General features: G+C 50.6%; 1 protein-coding gene across 4 annotated transcripts in view; it reads right to left on the minus strand.

Moving 5' to 3' along the window:
- Positions 1-860: 860 nt before the first annotated feature.
- The window catches only part of LOC108164555 (ras-interacting protein RIP3), a 51,171-nt gene continuing 26,237 nt past the window's right edge, over positions 861-25,794 (minus strand). For 2 of the 4 annotated variants that reach the window (XM_017300371.2, XM_017300369.2), the window contains 3 exons: positions 9,676-10,131; positions 9,268-9,594; positions 1,315-4,848 (listed from right to left, as the gene is read on the minus strand). In XM_017300371.2, the coding sequence (XP_017155860.1) occupies positions 1,784-4,848; positions 9,268-9,594; positions 9,676-10,131 (3,848 nt within the window). In that variant the 3' untranslated portion in view covers positions 1,315-1,783. Of the gene's footprint in view, positions 4,849-9,267; positions 9,595-9,675; positions 10,132-16,880; positions 17,008-25,794 lie in introns of those variants that run through there. The other 2 variants (XM_033389742.1, XM_017300370.2) reach the window with 2 other exon arrangements.

The following is a 25,794-nucleotide window of genomic DNA, read 5'->3' on the forward strand; positions in this document are numbered from 1 at the left end:
TCTTTCGTCTCGTTCCTCAGTTCTTCAGTCTTCTAAAATCTAGTTGTTGTTTGTTTGTTGTTGCTTCGGTATTTTCTCGTTAATTGCTTTCCTCTCTTTTTTTGTTTTTTTTTTGTGTGTTTTTTTGTCTTTTGCTTTCACTTGAAGTTTTACGTACAAATTTGCGGTCGCCTTCCAATCATTCACATTTCTAATTTGCATTTCGCCTCAATTTCAGATGGGGTTTTTTTCTTAATTTTCTTTTCTTTTCTTTATGATTTTCTTATGCTAAAATTGTTTAAAAAAAATTTGTGTTTTACATTTATATTTATTTATGTATGTAAAAAAATTTGATTATTTTTCGTTTTTTGTTTTCTTTAAATTACATTTAATAATAGAATTTATTTCTAGGCGCAAAAGAAGAATAATCGAAAATTAAGTAAACTAGTGGGACGATGGGGCAGGGGGTACTTCTGGCCAACGAAAATCGAATAAAACGAATAAACGATAATCGAGTGTCAGAAGTGTGGAAAGGGCGGGGGAGGGGGGGGGGGGGGGTCTAAGAGTTTTTACAAGTGCTCGCCCCTTTCGGGACTCTAGGGCTCTAGATTTACTACAAAAAATGTACATCGATGGAAAAATATCCTTAATTTTTTCATACACTCACACACGCATACCGCATATCGCATATGCGATCTCCTATATATAGTTATATATTATATATAATATTCATATTTAGTTAAGTTTTAGAGTATAATTTTTGCTTATTTTTGTGGCTCGCTGGGAGCTTGAATTTTTGTCGTGGTTGATTTTTCTTGTATCGCTTTTGTCCCCCTCTTTAGTTTTCAGTTTTTCTGTTTTTAAATGTAGTTGTAGTTGTGTTTTTTTTTTTTGTAGGGTTTTTGATTCGTTTTTGGTTTTTCTTTCTTTTTTCTTCCCCATTTTTCATATACAAATCCCTTAGCTTAGGCCTAAAAATACACTGGAAAATGTGTGTCCACACGATTACTGGCTAGGCGATTACTCTCTTTCTCTCGATCGATAAGTTTCGATTACCCATCGTCATCGATACATATAAATATACAATAATCTAAGGATCTATTTTTAGATTACAAGCACAAAAAAATTGGGTGATAAAAAAAAAATGTATATATATATAAATGGTTTCACTTTCGTTTCGTTTCGATTTGTTTTAGGGGTTGGAAAAAAAAAAAATTGGAATCTTTAAAATTATATTACATAACGGTTATTGCTTTGGTATTAAATGCCTCTGGTCGTGTATTTTTTTTTAGTCGCCTTCAAGGAGCTTGGCTGAGTGCAGCTGGCGGTGTCCGTGTCGGTCTCGGGGGTGCATGGAGCGGTTGCATGGGAGCAATCTTTTTGTAAAAGTTGCAGGGTATCCGTGGGGGCTGCTGCTGCTGCTGCTGCTGGCGGTACATAACCGTAACTTGATGTCAACTTAGGAGAAGGGAGGGGGAAGGTGTTCTATGTACAAGGGGCTGTGCTGTGGACATCTTTAAAAGATGCGCGACATGATGCGACTGCGACTGCTGCTGCTGGCCAATTGGTGGAGCGTTGGCGGCGGTGCCGTTACCAGCGGCCCCTGCAGCTGCAGGTGCGAGTGCGGATGGGGATGCGAGAGCGCTGGATGGGGATGCTGATGCGAATGCGGATGCGGATGCGGATGGAGATGTGCCGCAGCATGGTGTGGCAGTTGTGGCAAATGCGGGTGTTGGTGTTGGTGTTGGTGTTGGTGTTGGTGCGGGTGTGGCGGGGGTGGCGCGCTGCTCCAGCTGCTAAAAAGTCATGCCTCCTCCTTCAGCGAAATGGGATGAGCGGTGAGGCTGGAGGACGCATTCGAGTCGTTGTCCCCGCTCACGCTGCCCGGCAGCGAGAGGTTGTGGCCCCCAACGGAGACTCCGAACTGTGGCGGATACCCGACCACGCCCATGGGGCATGAGGGCGACAGCTGCGACTGCACGGGCATCTGCTGCTGGGACTGCTGTTGCTGCGACTGCTGGTGCTGCTGCTGCTGCTGCTGTTGGGCGGCCTGGGCATGTTGGGCGGCTGCCTGGAGCTGCTGAGCGGCGGCTTGGGCGGCCTGGGCCGCGGCCACGGCATTGGCGGCGGCTGCCGCCTTGCCCTGGTTCACGACACACTTCCGCATGTGCTTCTCGAGGGTGGAGGGGACGCTGAAGGGCATGTCGCAGAAGCGGCAGCGGTAGACGTCCTTGCCGGTGCGTCCGTGCGTCTTCATGTGGCGGGTGAGCTTCGAGCTCTGGGCGCAGGCGTAGGAGCAGAGCTCACACTTGTACGGCTTCTCGCCTGTGTGGCTGCGGCGGTGCACCGTCAGGTTGGAGCAGTTCTTGAACACCTTGCCGCAGAACTCGCACGTGTCGTTGCGCTGGCGGCTCTCCTTCTTCAGCAGCGGACCCTGGATGAGGGCGTTCGCGCCGCCCAGGCCCAGGGGCTTCAGCTTGAGGTTCTCGAAGAGCGCCTCGTTGCGGTGCAGGGCGGACATGCCCCACCAGTCGCCGCCGTCCATCTTCATGCGCTTGCTCAGCTCGAAGGGATTGGGGAAGGGATTGAAGAGCGGCACCTGGCCGGGCCCATCCTGCGGCTGCTGGAACATGTTGCAGTTCTTGGCGAACTCGTCCCGCAGCCGGAGCGCGGCCACGGGCAGGCCGTTCATCTTGTCAGCGCCACCCACTCCTCCCGCTCCCGAGGCGGAGCCAGGTCCGGAGCCACCACCACGGTTGTTGTTGTCCACAGCGGCAGCTGCGGCGGCTGCAGCGGCGGCAGCGGCCACGGAGGCGGCCTCCTTGCGGCCGGACTCCTGCAGCGCCTGCTTGTAGGCCTCGCTGTATTGGGCGATGTTCGAGAGTCCGAACTTGTCCATCAGCTCCCCGACCAGGGAGGTGGCCCCGGAGCTGGTCGTCTTGGGGCTCTGGCTCTTGCCGTCGATGCGGTTGCTCACGCTGAGATCCTCGGCCTTGTAGTCCATGTCCTCACAGTCATCCAGCTCGTCCTCGTCCTCATCGTCGCCCTCGCCATCGGCATCGGGATCGGCATCGCCATCGGGATCGTTGTCCCCGTCGGCATCGCCCATCTCCTCCTCGGACTCATCCGGATTGGGATCTTCGTCGTTGTCCGCCTCGTTCGTCTCCAGCGAATCGGCATTGCTGCCATCGTCGGGCCCATCCTGTCCGTCCTGGTCATCGCCCGGACTGCGGTGCACCCGCATGTGCTTCATCAGCTTCTGGATGTGCGAGCACTCAAAGTCGCAGGCAGTGCACTTGTACGGCTTCTCGCCCGTGTGCGTCCGCTGGTGGATGATCAGGTTGTTCTCGAAGCGGAACTTCTTGTCGCAGTAGCTGCACGCAAAGCAGCTGGCCTGCTCCGCTCCTCCTACTCCTCCTCCTCCTCCTCCCTGGCCGAGATTGAGGCCCAGACTCAGGCCGCCCAATCCTCCGGCTCCGGCTCCAACTCCGGAGCTGCTGCCCTTCGATGGTGGTGTGCTGGCCGACCGCGGGGTGCTGGCGAGGGCCAGGCAGAGGCTGCCGTTCTCGGAGCCCGCATCTCCGCTCTTCTCTGGGGGAGTCAGCGAGTGGGGCCGCTGGTGGTGGTGGTGCTGGGGGATCTGTGAGGGCGAGGGGCTCGCGAAATGCGGCGATTGCTTCTGTCGAGGACTCGGCGAGCTCGAGTTAACAATGCTGCCAGCTCCAGGGCTTGTTGTGCCCGCAAGCTGACGCAATCGCTGCGAGTAAAAATCCATCTGCTGCGGTTCCAGCTTCAGGGAGCCACTGCCTCCTCCCACCAGACCAGGCGTGGAGGCGCCTCCCACCTGCTGCTGCTGCTGCTGCTGTTGCTGCTGTTGTTGCTGCTGCTGCTGCTGCTGTTGCTGCTGCTGCTGCTGGGAGCTGAGCGACGGTGGTGGCAGGGCGGCGGGCGGCACGGAGCCGCGCTGGCTGCCGCTGCTGGAGCTCGAGGGCGGACGCGGCTCGCCACTGGCGACGGTAGGAACATTGGCGGACACATTCAACTGCTGTCCTCCCACCTGCCCGTTGGCATTGAACTGCGCCTGGGCGGCGGCGGCGGCTGCTGCCAGATTGAAGCCGTGATGCCGGAACTGTTCGCTCACCAGCTGCTCCATGCGGTAGTGGTCGGCGGGCGAGGGGCGGCCGTGGCCGAACAGTGGCGCCACGCTAGGAACTACATTTCCCTGGGCCAGCGCCGGCGGCAGGGGCATGCGCAGCAGCTGGAAGGGATTGGCATGCATCGCCTCTGGCGGCGCCAGCAGCGGATGATGCCGCATTCCGGCGGCCATTGCCGAAGCAAGGTTCTCGCGCTGCTGCTGCTGCACGCGCTGTTGCTGCTGTTGCGCCGCCTGTTGCTGCTGTTGCTGCTGCTGCTGCTGCTGCTGCTGTTGATGCAACTGCAACTGCTGCTGTTGTTGTTGGGGGGACGAGGCGCTGATGCTCACGCCGGCACTGCCGCTGGCGTGACTGTTGTTGCTGCCGCTGCCGCTGCCGATGCTCGTGTTGGCCAGCGACGCGGAGGATGTGGAACTGACGGAGGTGGACAGGGAGACGGAGGCGACTCCCGCTCCAGCGGGGCTGCTGCGCTTTATCGCCGCCTCAGCGGGCTGTGGACTAGCGCCAACCGCAACGGCGGCAGCGGCTGCTGCAGCGGCTGCGGCGGCAGCCAAGGCGCTGTTATTGAGGGCGGCGGGCGTGGCCACGGTGAGGGTAGCGCCTCCAGTGGCCTCCACATAGATCTTGACGCCGTGCGAGTGCTGGACGTGCTGGATGAGGCGCCACGCGGATGTGTAGCGGGTCTTGCAAGTGGAGCATGTGTAATTGCTGGGCTCTGCAACGACATCAAGAGAGAGAGAGGAGGGTCCTGTGATTAGTGGCAGAGTCTAGACCACAAATATTTCAAATATTAATTATAAATAGGGTGTGCGAGGGAGGTAGGGGCATGGGGCAAGGGGCAAGGGGCGCGGGGCACGTTTATTGCGTGTGGCATGTGCCAAATGTGTTGCCCAGGCAGCGGCAGCGGCAGCGGCAACGGAGATTGCCAATATTGCCTAGGATATTGCCGCACACACACACACACACACACACACACATGGGGCACGTCCTGTATGTCCTGCTTGTAGTTTTCGCTGCGGTTTTGTCGCGACATTTGTTAATTTGCCATGGAACATGGGGCACGGGGCACGGGGCACAGGCACCACCGCAAAACGGGAAATCGGAAAACGCTCACCCACCACCCCAGCATGTGTGGCATGTGGGATGTGGCATGTCCTGCCAGGACACACGCAACAGATGCGCCAGCGGGCAAAATGAAAATTTATGAAAAATGTGAAAATTTCTAATAAATAAAAATGGAAAACCGAAAAATATAAAAAATATAAAAAGCGAAAGGCACTTCCTAATCGAAGGCGGAAACCACATGTCGCCAGGACATCACACCGATGAGCGGAGAGGACACACTGGCGGTGGACAAGGTGTTAATGCCCAACTATTACCGCGGCGGGGGACGGGGGAATGGCGAATGGCGAACGGAGAATGGGGAAGGGAGGAACAACAACTACCCCCGACGGATATGGTGGCGCACAGCGACGACGCTCTATGCATTTAAATGACGCTTTAAAACGGTTTGCCTCCCGTCCCTTCGTCCTGCGTCCCTTTCAAAAATGAGAATTTTCCCAAAAAAAAAAATATAAAAAAATAAAAATTGAAAGGAAGACGAAGAGGAAGAGGAGCAAATGCAGGAGCAGGGGGTGGGGGATGAGTAGGAAAACGCCTGTCGCGCACGAGACACTGCCGCGGGGTTAAGCAGGACACGCATTCTCCACACTTTTCCTTTTTTTTTTACTCCTGTATTTTTATGACGTTACGCGCGGCAGGACGAAGAGGACGAAGAGGAGGAGGAGGAGGAGGTGGAGGCAGCTTCCTCTGTCAAAGGTGAGGCATGTTGAACATGATTTTGCCGCGACCCTTTTTTGTCCCTCTGTAGAGGATCAGGGATCACGGGGATCAGAGGGGATCGGATCGCCTGGCCCCGCATGCCGCAAGCCTCGTACCGCATGCCGCACGTAGCGTAGCAGGAAATGCAAATGAATCTGACAGACAATTCATCGCTCGGTCTTCATCCCTTTTGTCAAGGGTTGCGCATGATCAGCAGCACACGTTCGCTTCCGAGCGTATATAACCATCATCATTATCATTATCGGCATAAAAAAAGAGGTAAAAGTTGTCGAAAAACATCGGGCATTTGATCCTCCATGCGATCCCTTTTTTTTTTTTTTTTGCTTTGCCGTAGACCCGCGCAAAGCACGCGCCAAAAGGATGCGCCCTGGAAGGTGGAAGGTGATGTCCTTTGTTCGGAGAGTATGAGTGCCACGTTCTGATTCTGTCAGCTGCTCATCTCCCGCTCCCCGCTCCAGCGTCTCCTCCTCCTGCCTTGCTGCTTGCGGGCGGAGTGTGGAGGCGACTCGGCTCAAGTGACCGTAAGACGGGACGCCCGTAAGGCGGAAGCTGGTGGCAAACAAAGCCATCAAGTTGCCACAGGAAATGGCAAATTGACCGCCCGCCCGCCTGAGCTTGCTGCACCCGCTCCACGTTGCGGAGGAGCAGCGGGGGGTGGCCAAAAAACAGCAAACAGCTCAAGAAAAAAGGGTTCCCTGTAATGGGATAATTGTTGCAGCTTTGCCAACTGTCAGCATCCCGGGGGCCATGGCGTCCTAGAACGCATTTGCATGGCCCTTGCTGGGCGAGTCGACCTTTTGCTTAAGCCCTTGGCTGTATCCTTTTCCGCTTTTTTCTCTCTGCCACACACACAAAAGGAGCCGGCAGCTCTAATCCTTTGCGGCCAAGGGAAGCAGCCAGCCATCCAGCCAGGACGTGAAATTGCATGAGCTGTGCGCATTAGCCATTGATTCGGAAAGGAAAGGCAAGGAGAGGAATGGAATGGAAAGCAACTACCGCGAGACTATGAGAGTGGTGTCGGGGGATGCCCCCGTGTATCCCATATCCCATATCCCATATCCCGGGTCTCCAGTGTGTCCCGTGTGTCCTGGGGTCAGTCGTTTTTTAAGGACACTGGCTTAGTGCCAGCATGAGTCAATAATTGAATGGCCTGATGCTCGATGCTCTGTGTGGTTTAAGCCGCATGCTATATCTATCTGACCCTTAACCCTTCGGCGACCTTCACTCAACCTCCTCCGGAGGCTGATGCTGAGGGGGGAGGAGTGCTGATGGTGTTTCATTGTCATTGCGGTCGCGACATGCTGTGTGCCACCAAATTGATAATTAACACTCATACTGCCACTCACTGTGCCACTCACACTCGCACTCGCACAATCGCTCTGTGATTCGCTGACAGGTGAACAGCGTGGACCGTGGACCGTGAACCGCGGAGCGCCATGGAGCGGTGGCAAAAAGAAAACAAGACATGTTGCAACATTTGCAACGAATATCCATTTTGTTGACAGTTTGTTCGTTTTATTCATTTTTTTTTTTTTGTTTTTTCTTCTTTCGTCCATGGATCAGATCAGACGGACAGATGGATGGATGGATGGATGGATGGATGGATGGTTGGTTGCCATGGCATGCCCCTTGGCCTCTCTCTTTCTCTTCACGTTTATAATTACCAAATGGCCAACAATGAATGGATGGCCCTGCCACTCCACTCCACTCCACTCAGTTGGGGGGCAGGAGGCAAAGGAGTTGGGTTGGACAGGCAACACAGCGAAAAGAAAGAAAAGAGCGACAAACAAAAATAAAAGACAGATAGACAGACAGACACACAGAGAGAGAGAGAGAGAGAGAACGTAGTGGGGAAAACAATGCGTAATTAACGCGGGGATCCCCAGTCGTATCTCTCCACATCCGCGCTTCTATCTCGCTATCTCGGTATCTCGGTATCTGTGTATCTGTGGCTGTATCTGTATCTGTGGATGTGCGTTGAAAGGCTGTCAGTTGTCGTCGTTTGGCATTGTCGGAGTCAAACAACTTTGTTGTATTGTCACTGACTTTTGTGTTGTGTTGTGTTTTTTTTCTGTTCGTGTTCATGTCACAAGCACAGAAAAGTTCAAGGGTTAAACTGTATGTGTCGTCGTGTATCTGCGTATCTGTATCTGCGCGCATCTCCTATGTGAAGCTGAGGGAGGCGAGCCTTTTTTCGGCTTTGACCGATGACCACTGCCGCGTGACCGTTTACCTGTGATCTATGCTCTGACCTTTGACCTACGAAACACACACAGAGAGAGAGAGATCATGGCACGTGTCCAGCTGAAAAAGCTGACCCCTTGCCTTCGCTGATTCTCTGATTCCTCTACTCTTTTGTGCGTATGTCAAGTCCAGTGCCAGCTTGTGCCCGCTTCTCTCCGCAGTGCCATGTCCTTTGTCCAGTCAAGTGGCTTCCCCCTGCCCCGTGGCACATTCCTTTGCCTCCTTTGGCTGCTGTCAGGATGTGCTTCTGAGGCGGCATTCAAATTACCCTCGAGGCCCATCCTCGGAACGCAGAGAGGCTTTGTTCCGTCCGTCCTTAACCCTCTGCTCTGTCCCCCCCCCGCTCACTCCCAATCTCCACTGCCGCCGCTGCTGCTGCTGCTTTTTTCTGTCGCATTTTTATTGCTGTCTTTGGCTTTTCATCATCATTTGCATTGAAATGTCAAAGTCAAAGGGCAAGGGAATGGAATGGTCTGGTATGGAATGGAAGTTCAACTGCGAATGGAAGATGGCAAAAGCGGGGGTTGGGTATGCGACAGGGACTGGGACTGGGAATGGAAGCTTCGATTGTCCCCGTGTCCGAGTGTCCCTGCCTCTCTCCTGCTGCTGCTGCTGCTGCTGCTGCTGCTGCTGCTGCACTCTCCGTGGCTATCAGAGTGTTGCTGCTGCGCTTTGATGTCCGTCCAGCCAGTGTCCGCATCCGCACTGCTTTTTTTTCCTCGGACGTACTGCAGCTGCAGCTTATCGCTGAGGGCCCGCGGCCCGATCAGCATTGCGACTTATCCACTGCTGCTGCTGCCGCTGCTGCTGCTGCTGCTGTTGGCCGTGCCTCCCTTTGTGTGTGGCCACCACACATCAAACACATTTTTTGCCCGGCACAAAAATTGTTCCGCATCTCTACTCGCTGCTTGTGCCCCTGGTCAAAACTCTCTCCCAAAGAGGACACTGGGCTGGGTGGCACTTTGTGAATTTTAATTTTGCCACCCAAATATGCGACAAGAATGGGGTGGAATGGGTGGCATGGGTGGCATGGGCATGGGGCACTCACCTGTGTGGACTGTGTTGGCCTCGGCATCGACCAGCTCCATTTTGGGCCGCTTGGCCAGGGGCTGGCAATCGGCCACCGACTGCTCCTGCTCCTGCTCCTGCTCCTGGTGCGACTCAGCGGGATGGGGCATCTCCTCGTCGCCGGCATAGGGCTCCTGCTTGACCTTGGGGGTGTGTGGATGCTGCTCCTCGTCGAGCAGATCGCAGCTGCTGTCGCCGGCCGCCTGGCGCTCAATGGTCGCCGGACTGCCGCGCACGGATGCCACGGCATTCGAGTCCAAGGTGGTGGCTGCCGCCTCGCTGTCCTTGGGCGTTGTGTTGTCGTTCTCTGCACGAAAGGGAAACGAAAGAAGAGGGAGGGGCTTGAGTACTCGAAGCGATCCAGAAGGACTCTCCACCGATGACTCACCGTCGACGAGACGCTTGGGCGTGCTGCTGGCGCCATCGGCCAGCAGATCCGCAGGACTTGGTGGCGGGGTGTGTATGCGGGAGCCGCTGGCCGTGCTGCTGGCCGCCGCCGCCGCTGCCGCTGCTGCTGCTGCTGCGGCGACTGCCACGGCCGCTGCTGTGGCAGAGGCGCCACCAGCACTGGTGACCACAACGGATGGGGCGGACTTGCGGCCTGTGATGGGTATGGCCGAGATCGAGGGCCGGCGATTGACGAGGCTCAGGGGGCGGCCCTCCTCCGCGTCGCGGTCCATCTGGGGACCCTGCGTGGAGCACTGGCCATAGTTCTCCTTGTTGCACTGCAGCACCTTGTGCTGGATGAACTTGACAATGTCCGAGAGGGCGAATGCCTTCTGGCAGGCGCCGCACGTGAGGATGTCCTGTGCGGCAACCGCATCGTTCTCTGTGGAGTCAGAATCTGCAAGTAGGGAGAGGAGCAGGACACGTGTGGATGTGAGAATCGGTTCGGTTTAATGGCCTCTTGTAGCATTTAAGTTCATAAATATTCCCCCCCCTCCCTCCGTACACACGCCAATTGGCGACCCGTTTTATGGCCATCCAATGGTGGCCATCAATTCTGGCTTAATTCCAGAGCGAAGAAAAAAAGATGGGAAGGGAAGCCAGCCCCAGAAGGAAGCCATTCCGCGCCCAGGAATGTGGCATGTGGAATTGAATTGAATTTACTGTATCCTGGCAGGAGTAGGAGTGGGAGTATCTCTAATTTAGTTCCCTTCCTTTGCTTCTTCTTCATCTGCGACTTGCCTCTTAATTCTGTCATTTTTATGGGGCACGCCACCAATTGGCTGTCGATTGGCGTTGCATAATTTGTAGCGGAACGGGGGGACTGGGGAGCACAGCCAGACTTTGGATATCCAAAAATTCTGGACCTTTTTTCGCTTGCAACATTGATAACCCATCGAAAGATCGGAAAATTCTTGGAGTATCAAACGAAGAAAGACATTTTCCACCATTTACGTTTATTTTAGAGTCCTTTTCCAGGCTAATTTATCGCCTGATAACTGATGGCGATATCGATATGTAGCTGTCCCTTAATTAATTGTATCGCATCACAAAATGCAAAAATCGCAATCCATGGCAACCCTCCTTCTCCTTCTCCTTCTCCTGGCTTTTGGCACAACTCTCTATATTTACATATGGACAGGGGACAGAGGGCAGGCAGACTCTCTGCGGCAGATAAGCAGATACCAGGAGGAGTGGGAGTGCCATTGGGAGTGGGGGAGTGGCATCTACATATATGCACTTTAATTTATTTGCCTCTGAGCTGTGTGTCGCACGCCTTCTGCCTAAATGCCAGAAACAACAATAAAAATGCTGAACGGAAGGGAACGGAAGGGAACCCTCCGCCAACAAACTTCAGCTGATTTCAGGCCGCATTATTTGCATACACATGTGTGGCAGAAGCAGAAGCGGAAGGGGCAGTGGCAGTGGCAGTGATGCAGTGGTGCTTTTTGGTGGTGAGATTGATTGTACATTGTTTCTTTTGTACGACGAGTATGCCCATAAATTCCAGTGGCTCAACTAAAATTGCTTCTCCTGCAATTAATTCGAGGCGCAATGAACTGATTGTTGCCACTGCCGCTGCCACTGCCTCTGTTGTCATGGCTTATCTGCCCCAGAAATTAGCAACACCAGCAACAACAGAAACTCTCGTATATCCTGGGGCGGTCCTGCTAACTTTTGTGTGTTTCCCGATTCCTTTTCATCGATGGAACTTGATTGACCGGACAAACTTCTGGGAGACCCACAACCCAACCCAACCCAACCCAAATAGAGGGATGCCTCAGGGGCAATCGTCCTGTTTTTCTTTGGCTGGGCACAAAAAAAAATCTCATACAAGTTTTCCCGTGAGTTATAAAGAATAAGAGTCACATCTTTTTATTGATTCTATAATAGATATACTATATATATATATATATATATTTTATTTTGTATGTCATAAACTATGGCTATGATTATAATCCTTAATCTATGACGCAGGGCTATCGATATCGCACTTGCAATTACCGCATGTCCTCCCGCTACTCCTCCTGCCTGTGTCTGCCAATCAATTAGGAAATATATCTATGAATTATTGACTCCCTGTCGCGCTTGCCACTTGCCACCACCCTCATCCCTCCTGCCGCATCCCTTGTCCATTTTTTATGTCCAGTTTGAAGCAATTTGCGGTTTGGCCCCTGGTTCCCTGTTCCCAAAAAACCTAATGCGCCCTAAGCATTTGATCATCTCTCAGGGAACTTTTTTCCACTCCCATTGTCCGTGACCGCACATCCGCACTCCTCCTCCCTCACTCTCTCTCTCTCTCTCTGGCTTTTCCTAACTGACTTTTCCTTCCCCCATACTCGCATGAAGATATATATATATATATATGTATTTTTTTATCAATTGATTGTTCGTCCTCTGCTTTAGCCGGGACGGGACGGTGGGAGGGGAGGGGAGGGGTGACACACATATGACATGATGTTGTTTTCGGTAATTTTTCCTGATTGCCTGGGTGGCCCCTTGCCCCTTGCTACAATTTTCGCTTCATTTCGATTTGATTCGGTTTTGGGTTTCCCTTTTCCTTTTTTTTTTTTTGGTGTTTTTCTTTGGGTTTCAGTAAAAAAAAATATGCTATTTTTTTTTGTATCGCTGATGATGATTATTATTGTATTTATTGATTGGCGATCATTGGCGTGAAATCGATGCGCCCTGCAATTGGCCCAAACACAGAGGCAGAGGCAGTGACCGAAACCGAAACCGAGACGGAGACGGAGACCCTGCTTCTGCTACCTGGTTTTTACCTGCTGGTGCGGCTGCTGATGCCGCACGTAGGCGTGGCCAGAGACAGGGGCAGCGACATAGAGGCAGGGGCGTTGCCTGCTATTTGCCTAAGCGATTAGATTAGATGTTTGTCCAGAGATTAGCCAGCAAGTAGGGGTTAAGGGGAGTCCATGAGGAGTCCATGAAAGAACAAAGACGGAAAAATACTTATTGACAGCCGCAGCAGCATGCAATATTGCGCCGCCAGCTGAAGAGGGTAGACCGATATAGCAGCTGCCTCTGCTGGCCAGAAAAGGTGAAAGGGTGGTGGTGGTGGCGGCGGTGGTGGTGCTATTTGTGGAGCTGTCAAATGTCAGACAGCGGTGCTGACAGTCCGCCTGACACAAGTGTCAACAGCACCAGGGTTGCCACGTACATGTGCGAGTGTTCTCTAAGCCGTGGCCAAAAGTCATAAATTGCATTATCTTTTGGCGTTGAGCAAAAACCCTTTTCGCTTCTCGCTATTCTCTTCCCGAAGCGAAACCTTTGACCAGATTGAATTGAGAGACGCATCAAATATATTTCCATCAGAGTGGCATAGCTGGTGCCCCCTGGTGCCCGGCGCATAAGGATACAATATATTGTATTTATTGATGCTGTGTGATGTCATACGCATACTCCTTCCTGTCCTCATTTCAGGATATGCGTAATTAATTCATCCACCCTCTCAGATATCCCACACATCCCATATACTCGCAGATCCCCTTTTGGGTGGATATAAATTGAAGTGCCGTCGATTTGTTAGCCGCGTCTCGGCTTAAGCGAAATATTTACGAGCTGCTACCATTTCTTGGTGCGGTGCAGGGCGGGGTGGGGCGGGTGGCCATTCACTGCACTGGCACTGCCACTAGGTCCCCTGGCCAAGGACCAGCAGCCCTCAAAGTAGGACAATTAAGAATTAACATATTAATAGAAGTTTTGCGCAAATTATCAGCGACAAGAAAATATGAATCCCCACCAGAGACGACACTCCCTGGTCCTTGGCTGCTGAGCTCCTTGGCTGCTTGGCTCCTTGTGTGTATTTTTGTTATTTATAACATTTTCATGTTATTGACTGCCCCGCGGATTCCAGAGGAGGGGGAGAAGGAGGAGGGAGGGTGTGTAGTTGGAGGCGTGGCAAACAGAAAACAATACGTTGATTGTGCTAATTTATGCCCCCATCCGTGGCACACACACACACAGTCCATTCTGGCAGCAAGACAGAGTCGAAGGATTCGGTTTTATGGCCAAAAGGTTACGTGGGGGGGCCATAGAAGAGGGTGGTGGTTGGGGGAGTGTGGATTCTAGTGTGTATATCCCCATAAAAACCAGGCAGAGAGCGCCACATGGTCGTCCTTTCGTCCTCGTCGGCTGTTTTTAGGTGCTCCTGTCGCAAGGAAGCCCAAATGAAAAATGGCGTCACGGCCACAGGGAAAAACTGGACCAACTATCGAGGTAGGAGGGAGAAGGGAGACCGAAAGCAAAGGAATCGTATCTCAAGCTTTGCTCAAGGGTCAATTCGAATCCGTTGAAGAGAAGCGCGGGCTCTTTAAACACACGACTGTTGAGGCACTTGAGAAAAGATACAGATACAGATACAGATGCAGATAGAAAGTAATCTAGTAATTGGAAAAAGTACATTTGTACAGGTATCTTGAGGATAAACACCTTTCAACCTTCAATCACAACAGCAATTTGCAAAAGTAGCAGCAAAGAATCGATCTCCAAGTGGAAGGAGGGGGTGCGGGGAGGAACCAATTATAAAATGACGCCAAGTGCTCCACTTCGTTGTCTTTTGGGTTAAATAAAAATACAACAAAAGGCCGTCAGAAATGCTGTGTAAATATTCGAAAAATGGTGCCTGTGACTGGTGTTATTTTTTGCTGGCCAACTCATTTAAAAAACAAAAAAAAAAAAAAAGGTTAAACAAATTCGAAAATTCTGTACGTTTGTCTGTCGTTATATATTTTGTTGCACGAACGACAGATAACAACACACAGTGTCTGCGGGGGCGTTTGCCTATGTGTGTGTGTGTGTGTGTCCATTACCCATACAAATAAGCAATAAGTATGTATTTTTTTATATATTTTTCGGTTTTTTGACAGTGACAAAGCGACGTCAGCAGCAGCAGCAGCAGCAGCGCCTCGGCGCGGGGCAGCTGGTAAAAAAAAAATAACACTAAAGTAAAGTCGACTTAATTTGTTTAAACAAATTACACACACACACACATACACATACACATATGTATGTATGTATGTATTATCAGTGGAATGGAAAGGTGTTTAGCAGCTGAAACTATAACAAACACAGCGGCGACTCCCACTCCCAGTCCCAGTCGCAGTCCCAGTCGGAGTCCCACTCCTACACAGAGTACTTCCACTTCCCATATATGTATGTAGCCATATCCCGCCACAATGATTCCTGTTGTATGGGTTTTCTCTCTCTCTCGATTCTCCATTCTCCTCTGGGGGTCTCTCTCTCTCTCGGTTCTCTTATCAACAGCAAAAGGCCCTTCGCAAAGTGTTTTAGCATACAAAAATTTGGTTTTATTTGCCCACTGTCCGCCCCGAGCGGAACCGCTCCTCGCAGCTGGAACTCTGGGGCTCCAGAGCTGCAGTGGAGCTGCGGTGGAGCTGCGGTGGAGCGGTCTGCTGTGCGGTTCTGGAGGGTGGCAAAAGAAGCGGTTAGCCAAAAGCCAGAGCGCCGACTGCTGATAACACCCGCATATTGTATGTGCGTTTGCCCACCCCCCGATTGAGGACAGTACGGACAGAGCACACGGGTAAGGTAACGCGTATCTGGACAAACAAACAAGCAAACAAATGAACAGCCAACGGACCCGGACCCGTACCCGTACCCGGACCCGTTCTCGTGGCTATGGGCATTGGGCTATGCTATGCCGCCAGGTTGAGTGAATGAGCCATATGCAAATATGGGCGGCAGCGGTCGCGGCCTGGAATCAGGCATGAACATATAGTATATCCATGTGTCTGTGTCTGTGTCTGTCTGTGCGTGGGTGTTCGTTTGTGTGTGTGTGGGGGGGGGGCAAAGCTGGACACACATGGCCAACTGATAAGCCAAAAGGAAATGGGTACAAGGCGAAAGACATGACAAAAAAAAGTAAAGCCCAAAAAGAAACCCAAAACCAAAGAAAAATTCTATGATATTAAGAATAAAATGTGCCCCAAAAGGCAAGGCTAGCAAAAGGAGTTTAAGGGCAATTGAACACTATTATTAACATTATTTATTTATTGGAAAAGACTAAGAAATGGAGGAGAAAATTGATTGTAGATGGATTTTTTGCCACTTTTCTATCTATCAAGGCATGGATTTCAAGGATTAATCGATGCAAATCAAGAGAAATCAAATGTAGCTGTTTCCTCTTCCCCTGGAAATCTATAGGGTTCTGCTAAGCCAAGCTTAAGACTGTACCTCTTGGGTTGATTGGCAGGGTGCACTCCTATTTGATGTTGGCTGAGTCTGTGTCGGTATCTGGGAATTCTCCTCCACTCCGTAGTGGGTTCTGTAGGTGGACAAGGGTCCACCAAAAGGCCCGCCGCTCTGTTTGCCCAATGCCAGTGGAGAGAATGTTCCCATTGTTGTGGTACTTTCATTTTTGATAAGACATGTGGTTTGTGTAAGTTTTACTTTTCGTTTTTGTCGCTAAAATATTTGTATTTATATTTGTATTGTGAGGCAAGGTGCTCAGAGTGGAGGAGGAGTGGCGGAGTGTTCTGTGGTGTGGTGTGGTGTGTGTGTGTTTTATTTCCCGAAAGTCAACGACAGCACAACAGCCACGGACATATGTAAATAGCTGCGATCTATATAGGTAGGTAGGGGGCACCCGTACCCCTCGCTGTACAATAAGTAGGTCTACGTACTCCCCATCGGCTATGGCTATGGCTATGGCTATAGCTATGTGGTTGTGGGTGCGGGCGTTGGCTTATTGCTGTGGCTGTTGTTCCCAGTAGAAGTCCGCTTATCAAAAATTGTCCGCACATTTGCCTGTTGTATCTATTTGGGGAAGCACTGAGGTAGAGGCAGAGGCAGAGACAGAGCCAGAGACGGAGACGGCGACGGAGCAACGGCAAATGATTAAAGAGCGACCTATTCGAAAGAACAGAACTGAACAGGAAGAAGAACACACGGAGTGTGTGTGGAATTCCAAGAAATTCTGCGGTTATCTTTGGGGCAAGATACATGCGTTGTGTTTTTTTTTGGTCGCTTATTGGGAAATGTTCTCGGACCGATATGATGGTATCGGCTACATCCCACCTCCTCCCCATCCCCACGAAAAACAAACCCAATTGCAAGCCAATTTTCCAGTGGAGATCGTAGCCCCCAGAGAGGTATTATTTGGACACTTACGACTCAGCGAACGGAATCCATGATCCTCACTGATCGACAGCATTTTGTTGTACATTTTGTTGGGCGGCTCCTTCTGCTCCACAAATCAAAAAAAAAATAAGAAGGATTTCCGTTTTGTCTTTTGTTTTGTTTTTCTTCTCGGATTTCTTTTCGTTTTTTAACACATCTCAAATTGTTTTTGTTTGGTTTTTTGTTTGATTTCAAAACAAAATAGTTATGTTTAATAATAATTTAAAAAAAAGTTAAAGTTGGGGAGGCACTGGGGGGGAAGGACACACACGATCGTAGGTAATCCAATTGTCCTGCGTGTGGTGGCTTGTGGGGGCTTTAAGCGAATGTTCGTTCACGTTCACGACACGAATGGGTTAACGGTGCAAGCGGTTCAATCGGTTAACGGTTACGTTTTTATGCCACAGGATCTCTCTGTTTTTTCGAAGGAAGCGCATTTGGAAGGGCAGAGCGCGTGTGTTGTTGACCCCTCAGAGGCTTCACGTGGACTGACAATTCGATGTCTTCCTGTGACGGTCGTCCACACGGTCGAGTCGAGGTCGGTCGCAGTCTCAGTCTCTCAGTCGTCCCCGGGGCACGGTCCTTCCTCTCCCCACACCCCTCCAATGCGTGTCTGTGTGAGAGGCTGTGCGGTCGACGCTGACGCTGACAGAGGCAGCGGCGGCAGCGTCAGTAGCAGCAGCAGCGTAAGTTTTTTTATGCCCCGTAGTCCGGGGCCAGCAGCAGAGGAGAGTACCAAAAAAAAAAAAGTGTGGTAGCCACCACTACACACACGCACACACATGCAGAGGGGTTGCTGCTGCCACTGCCACCGCTGCTGCTTCTGCCTCTCTTTCTCTCTCTCTCTCCTGCTGCCGTGTGTGCGTGTTGCGAGTGGACCTCAAGGCAACAGGGGGATGAAAACATCTTTGGACCGACGACCGACTGGCCGTCGCTGTCAGCGCCAGCGCCAGCGCCAGCAGCGACTTCGACTTCAGACGTCAGCCTCAGCGTCGCTGCCCTGCGTTGGCGCTCTCTCTCTCTGTCTTACGCTCACTCTCTCTCTGCCCCCTGCTCCCCCCCTCCGGCGATGTCTTGGTCTACATATGAGTGTCCGTCCGCTGCTAATCGCTGCCTCGAAAATTGAGTTGTTGCGGCAGCCACCAGCCATCAGCCGATGGACGGACGGGGGGCCAGAAGAGGGTTAGAAAAACTGTCCCAAAGAGAGAAAGGGAGATAGTGAGGGAGAGAGTTTCACTGAAGGAAAGGAGTGGGGGAGACAGAGGGGGAGGGAGAACGAGTTAAGAGACCAATATCCGATGACCAATGGCAATCGACGGGCACTGGCCATCCAAAGGGCAGTTTTTCCTTCCATTGGGGATGGTCAGTGGCCCGAAAGTAGATGGGGAAGATCCTTCAATGGAACCCCCAAAAGAATCACTTGGATGATAAATAGAGTATTCCCATGTACGAGATCTAAGGAGATCTTTAAATGATACTCAATCCACACAGAATCTACAGATAGATATAAATAGATATGTACATGAGAAATCAATTTACAGATCATCAGTTCCAGTAGTTCCAGTTCTTAAAATTTCAAGAAATTAAAGAATCCTTAGGGACAGTTTATCAACTAATTCATGAATGACGATTCTACATATCTTCTATTTTCCTAGCTTAAGGATCTGCGTAACTATCGCATATATTCTAGAATTAGCTGTTGGATCCCTCCGTATATCCCATTTATAAAAAATAGCACCTTTTGAAGAGCTTTCATATCTTAAATACATAATATAGCATTAGCTTTTAATGGTCTTGTATGGATGGTATCTAGGGGTAGAACCAAATCGTATTTTAGATCAAATTAATATTTGTAGATACAAAGGATTAAGGAATGAGTCGGATTTCTAAGATGTTTCGTTAAACAATCTTCCCCCACTTTCTATATCATCCTTTAATCATCTTTGGGATATCTTGTTCCCATTCAAGATCATATCATAGCCTCGAAGATCATCAGAGATTTCCATCTTACATAGTTCTGTGAGCTATTTATGGAGACAATGCTCCACACAGATCCTGCTCTCTCTCTGTTGCTCTCTCTTTCGCTCTGCGGCTCTCTTTCCGTCGCCCTTTGCCAAGCGTTGGGATGTGCGCAGTGGCAGCCTCCCCTGGACCCCGGGGATCTTTTGTGTTGAATGCCGCATCGCGCATCGCATCGCATCGCGGAAGCTGCGCAATAAGTGTGGCGACCAGCCGTTCTCTCATTCTCAGTTCTCAGTCCCCTTTCCCCTCTCCAGATCTCCTCCTGCTTCTCATTCCTTGCTCTCTTTAAACATTTTCTAAGAATAGATGATGGCCAGAGGGGGGGAGGCAGTACAAGAGAGAGAGAGAGAGAGAGAGCCCATGTGGAATGGACAGGCGGATGTGCCGTAATATTTTCATCTCCTGATTCTGAGGCTCCTCCTTTTCCATCTCTTTTTCCATAAAACTTCATTTTGTACTGCTTTTCTTTCAGATTTCTTTAATAATTATTGAATATTATTCTTCTCTTCTTAGATCTGATTCTAGTCCCCAAACTTTAGTTCCTTTTTCGAGGATGCCTTCCTCTCTTACTCCTTCTCATAATCTTAGAAATTTCCTATACTTCTGGCATCCCTCAGCTCCACATCGTCCTTCTACTCTTCTACTGCCACTCCTTCCCCTCATCTTTCAAGGTTTCTTCTTCTAAAAAAATCAAGCCCAGCTTTTCATTCTTTCCTTCTCCGTCCACTGCTCTTTCTCCACCCCTTTCTTCGTCTACTTATTTCTTCTTCTTCATTGTCCTTCCCCTTCAGTGCCTAATCCTTTCCCTTGTCAGGGGGTAAACGGTTTTTTTCCCTGTCCGTCTGTGTGTTGTTTTTTTTTTTTGTATGTCGATCGAGTTTTTTGCGCGCGCATTCGCTTTACCCTCGGGAGGGGACGGCGGCGCCTGCGCAGATGCGAAGCGTGTAAAAGGATGCTGCTAATGTCCTGGCACTCCCTGCCGCGAAGAAGAAGAAGAAGGAGGCGGAGAACCTCGAATCGCATCGCATCGCATCGCATCGCGTCTCGGCTTTTGTGCCGTTTAATCAAACGCAATTCATCTCAGGAGCGGCGGCAGAAGGAACGCCGGGAGCTGTAGGGAGGAACGGAACCCCGGATGGTTGGGAGCGGGGGGTTGGTGCGGGTTCGTGACAGGACAGCAGCCCGCTTCGTATCGTCCTGTCGTCCTGTCGCTTGTCGCCTTGCAATTATTTTTTATGCAATTTTTACCGATCGGCCGGCTTTCCTTAAAGTTTCCTTTTTATTTTCGCCTCCTTTTCCTATATTTCCTTTTGTTCTCGCGTTTTTTTTTCTTGGGTGTGTGATTTTTTGTTTGTTTTTTGCAACCCCTGAAGGAGGCCTCGGAGGATCGTAGGGGACGTCAGGACGACTTCCTTCTGGGTGTGTGTGTGTGTGTGCGAATTGTGCGCCCAGGTAGCCCTCGGACCAACTCCTGTCCCCCGTGTGTGTACGTGTGTGTGTGTGTGTGTGTAACGGCATTTTTTTTCTATGCAAATTTGTGTTGTCCTTTCCGTGATATTAATTTTTTATGCCCCTCGTGCGTCGCTGTGGCAGTGGCAGTGGCAGTCCCGGTTCCGCATCCCCCCACCCCAAAGACGCATTTTTTCTTATTGTTTTTTTTTTTTTGTGTGTGTCCCTGGGAGGAAGGACCCGTTTTTTGTGTGTCAGTCGGCATTTGGGTTCCTTTTGGGTGGTGGCCAAAAGATTTTCCCAAGATATGAGGCCGCGGGGATGGGGTGCGCGATGTGTCACATGTGTGAGGCAGGCAAAGGAGGGTCCTGGACCGGAATGGGACTTTGGGAGTGGGAAAGCTGCTGTGCCGGCTGCTCCTGCTGCTGCTGCTCTCGTCCTTTCGCATTGATTACCGTCGCTTTTTTAATTCAATTCAAACAATGATTCAAAAAGGAAGATGGGAAGACAGGACTCATAGCCTCACAGCCTCACAGCCACCCCTGACAGACCCAGGACCTAAGACGGGCAATTGTCCCCCCCCCCCCCCTCTGGCATACGTTTTTTTGCTTCATGTTTTTCTGTTTTTTTTTTGTATTTAAATTTTTTTCTGTAAGTTGATCGCTGGATAATTTCCCTGTGATATTCAGGTTCATTTTTTTCTTTGCCCAAGTTTTGGTTTAAATGAGCAAATCCTCATCGTTTCTTTTGCCGAAAATGCATTCGTTTTTAACGGAAAATTTATGAGGACGAGCAGAAAAAAGGGTTGCCCCCGGTTCACCCATTGCTCCTTTGGTTTTTTCATTCGCTTTTTCTGCTTTCTGGTTTGTTGCGTGTTGCAGATAGGCATCCTGTGGTGGCCTTCGCCGCGCAGCGATCTTTTTGTGGAAAAAAGGAGTGGCATTTTTTTGTCTTTGAGTGCAAAATCAAAAAAACTACAGAATGGCATATGGAAATTTGATCAGAGGTTTAAGCTGGGGGTTAGTGTAACGGTTTTTGGCAGTGAAACCTCATCAAAAGGGTACAGTGGTTGCTTGTTGTTACCAAGAATAGCAGATCCTTGAGAGGAGAGTCTTCCAAAAGCATTTTTGGGAAAGAAACTAGCAGATCGGTTATTGGTTTAAAGGTTTTCGGGACTTGGAAATGGTATATCATTTAGTGTATCGTTTTCTGAATTGGTTTAAGGAGGAACAGCAGCCTTTCGCGTCTATTATTAAGCAGAGAGCATAAGCATTTACTGGGACTATTAGTCGCCAAGATACCCCTACTATACCTTTACCTCTATAGGACATAAAGATACCCCGTACCAAAATGTGTATATTCCCTACACATCTCTATGAAGAAGAGTTCTCCTTAAGCCATAGACTCTCCTCAGTTCCCCCCTCCTACGAACTGCACTCTGAAACTGCATTTACGATCTTCAATCAGTGTTCTATCTGCCACTGCCATCAGAGAGAGAGAGAGAGAGAGATGGACTCTCTCTTGACCCACAACCTGCCGTTGCAGGGCCTTATTCCTAGGACTCTATTGTTGTTGTGATTGGATTTGTCATCTTCACGCTTCTTGTCGGCCGAAATCAATCAGAGACCAGGCCAGGCCAGACACCTTCGAGGGGCAAGGGCTGAGGCGGCGGAGTAGGAGTGGGAGGAGACTTTGCTAATTCCCGAAAATAAAGTGAAACACGTCATACAACGACCGAAGCACACACACGAAAACAGATCGTACAGATCGTACAGATCATGCATAATAGCCCAGGGAAAGAGCAGAAGAAAAGAAGAAACTGAAATTATTATTATTATTATTTTTTTTTTTTGACAATTATTGTTCAAGGTGCTCCTTTCACCGCACCTCAACCTCTGGCTCGACAAACGACGACGACAACGACGACGATGATGATGATGAAATGTTGTCTTTGGACGTGGACACAGGTCGGTCCCAAAAGGCCGGACAAAACGTGGGACGACACACAGACACACACACACACACACATGAATCGGGCAGAAAATCAGATACAAAACACGCAGCAGCAGCAGCAGCGATACAGATACAAAGGCTATCCTAAAGATGCGACCAGAAAGATACAACAAAAAAAAGAAACAAACTCACACAGGCACACATCTGTGGGGCACTAAATAGCTGCACGTTGGACACTGCCACAGTGCGTCTTGGACATGCCAAACGATCGACAAGCGAGCGACTGAGGTCGGTCGGTCGGTCGGTTGGTCGGTCTCTGGGGAGCAGAGAGCTCTAGCCAGCTCTCTACGCAGATTGTGCAACACAACAACGTCAGTGCGGGAACAAAGCACCTTCTGGCGAGGCAAGGCGACTCGACTCGACTCGACTCCAAAGCCATAGCCAACGCCAACGCAAACGAAACTTTCTTCACTTTTGCGGCTTTTGTTGGCCCAGGTAGCAGCCGGAGCGGAGCGGAGTGGAGCGAAGCGAAGCGTATGACGACAATTACTCAAGTGACATCTCCATCGCATCATCTCCCGTATCCCATCTGCCATCAGTGGGGGGATCTCGGACCTTGCTGCGGACGTGCCCATGCCTCTCGACCACGGCTGCGCTCGGTCGTTGTGTGCCCCATTTCGGATTTACGGCTTGGGGCGTCGCAGTCGTAGTCGCAGCTTCAGCCTCAATGCGGTTGTTCCCGTGCGGTACGTGTTTGGCATATTGAATGGCTATCCATACGTCCGTCCGTCCGTCCGTCTCCGTTGGCTTGTCATCTCTTAGCCTCAAAGGCGGAGAGAAATCATGGGGCTTGGCATGGAAATAGAATCTCAAATTTCGACTAATATTCGCAGATACATACGCCTTCTATTGGATGGATTCAATGACTGTTCATCAAACAATCATGTAAACTAAAGCAATCAAACTTTGTCAATCTTAGGGCTACTCATTCGCAGCATCTGCGGCAGTCGCGGGGCATTCTCCTTTCTCGTATCCCGACATGCCACATCTAATGGGCGTGTCCACCCACAATACCGAGGGGCAATGGCAATACCAATCGTTTGGCCCTAATGATTTATCCGCAATAAAATCGAAGGGATAACGAGGTAGCAATTGCCAGGGGATGGACACACGCACAGATGATGCCGTGCCACAAACTGTGTGTCAACCTGGCGGCACTATGCTGGCCACTGACCAGGCCCGGACGCTGACAATAGCAGCAACGCCCACGGTAGCAGCGGCCTCTCGTTTGTCCTCCACCAGTCACAACAGAAAAACAACAACAGCAGCAGCAGCAGCAACAAAAACAAACAACAGGACGCAGGACACAGCACACGGGAGGCAGCCTCTCTGTTGCATTCTCGTAATCATAAATAAATTGCATTTGTGGCAGGGGCACAGCCATCATCATCAAAAGTGCGGAAGCCGACGGGCTAGAGGAGTGCCAGTGCTGCCCTAAAGGCGAATGATGCGACAAGTGGCGCCTCGAGAGCCTCGAGAATCGCAGCTAGAAATATTTTATAAATAGAGCACAAAAACAGATCGATAGCAAAGTGAATCGCACGAAAACCTCTCTGGAAACTCGAGGAAATATGAAATCCCTAGAAATCTATTAGGCTCTTCTTTCCCCCTCAAAAGCTCCACAATTTAGAAGCCCTATCTGCTGCATCTAAATCAAAGGACTATCTCCAATCTCGGCCATTGGAATCCTCCCCCAGAGACTGACATTCCCTGATCCGTAATCATTAATCAAATTATTGGCAATCGAATATCGATCGAGTGTTGTGCATCGGTTGCATATCGAATTGCCTTTGGCATCTGATGCATTATTATGCCATGCAGCGACATGCAACATGCGGGTGCATGCACCAAAAGGGTTAAACCCGAACCCGAACCCGAACCCGAACCACTCAAAAATTATTTAGCTAATTTTTATTTTTACAATTTAATTTGTTTGAATTTCCACATGTCCCGCATATCAAGAAATTTATTACGGCCGCTTGCCTCTGCCTCTGCCCCAGCCCCTGCCCCTGCCTCTGATGCCGCTGCGCATGCGGCTCTCGTGCCTCTCCATTTGCCATTTGGGGCGTGGCACCAGAGCGGCCTCTGGGCCGTATCTCTTTGGGGGTCTTACCTCTGGCTGAATGATTCAAGGTAAAGCCCGAGCACGGGCCCGAAGTGGGTCAGGGAGCAGACGATAGTTTGGTCATGCGTCAGTGAGGCGTTGCTTCCGGCCTGGCTCTACCTTTGCCACTGGCTTTGCCGTTTTGCCTCATATTTCACGGCTGAGTAGCAGCGTGTCCCCGTGCCCGTGGCCCCCCCTCTCATGCCGGGAGGAGGCACACAAATCCCGAGTATGGGAGGCAGTAGGCAGAGGGAGGCAGCGGAGGGCTTGTCTAAATTTGGCATTAATTGCTTGGAAAATGTCGCTCCAAAGAGGAGCCACCACCGCTCTCCTCTTGGTGCTCGTGCAGCGCCAACTTGGAATTGGAACTTGCAACTGCAACGTAGTCTCCGTCTCTGCGCCTCTCCGTCGTCGTCTTGAGGACAATAAAAGTTCGTGAGAACTTGATGCTTATCGAACACTGAACTTGCAGACAATGCCAACCCAATGAAATGGCGAGTGGGCAGCGACAGTGGGGCTGCGACTGCACAATCCATAGAGAGAGAGAGGTGGGAGGGGGCATGCAACAGCAGAGGACAGAGGGAGCTGCAAAAGGTTTAAGCCATTTCCCCGCTGCTTTGATTAGCCTGGAAAATGGAAAATGGATCAAAATCAGAGTGCAACGAAATGAAATTTCCCACGAAAGCAGCGACGCATCCTCTCTCCACAGCTGCCACGTAAATGCTGTCTGCCTTGCCCCTTTCATCCTCAACGGCTCTGTGTCCTTTCTACTTTTTGCACACCTCTTTGCCCGCAGGACTCTCTCGCGCTCGCTCTCTCTCAGATCGTTCGCCTTGCCGTCACATTCGCACATTTTTCTGCGACAGTCCTTAATCCTTTTTCTCACGCACCAAAAAACATTCAATAAAAAGAGAGCGAGAACGAGAGAGTTCTCAAGGATCCTTCCATCGATCGATGACACGTTGCAAATATTGGACAGGACAGGGCAGGACACATAGCAGCGACTCATTGTCCTGGCGATTTTCGCCACAACGGAACGAACCCTCAGACGAAAGAACCCTGCCCCAGAATCCAGGTAGCAGTAGCTGCCACATCTGCATCCTCATGCCTCAACAATGGCAACGCAGTAAAATCCGAATCATGATCAATTCAATTATTGGTAGCCCCTGATCGAAGGAATCGGAGGAGCCTCCGTCACCTGCTCGTCCGTCCTTTCCTCACTTTTCCCATGACAAAATATTTCGCGGACAGCTCTCTCTCCCTCTCACACAATTTCTCTCTGTTTGAGAGAGAGGGAGAGAGAGAGGGAGAAAGAGA

This window comes from Drosophila miranda, chromosome XL (genome assembly GCF_003369915.1).
Source record: "Drosophila miranda strain MSH22 chromosome XL, D.miranda_PacBio2.1, whole genome shotgun sequence".
NCBI classification, from domain to species: domain Eukaryota; kingdom Metazoa; phylum Arthropoda; class Insecta; order Diptera; family Drosophilidae; genus Drosophila; species Drosophila miranda.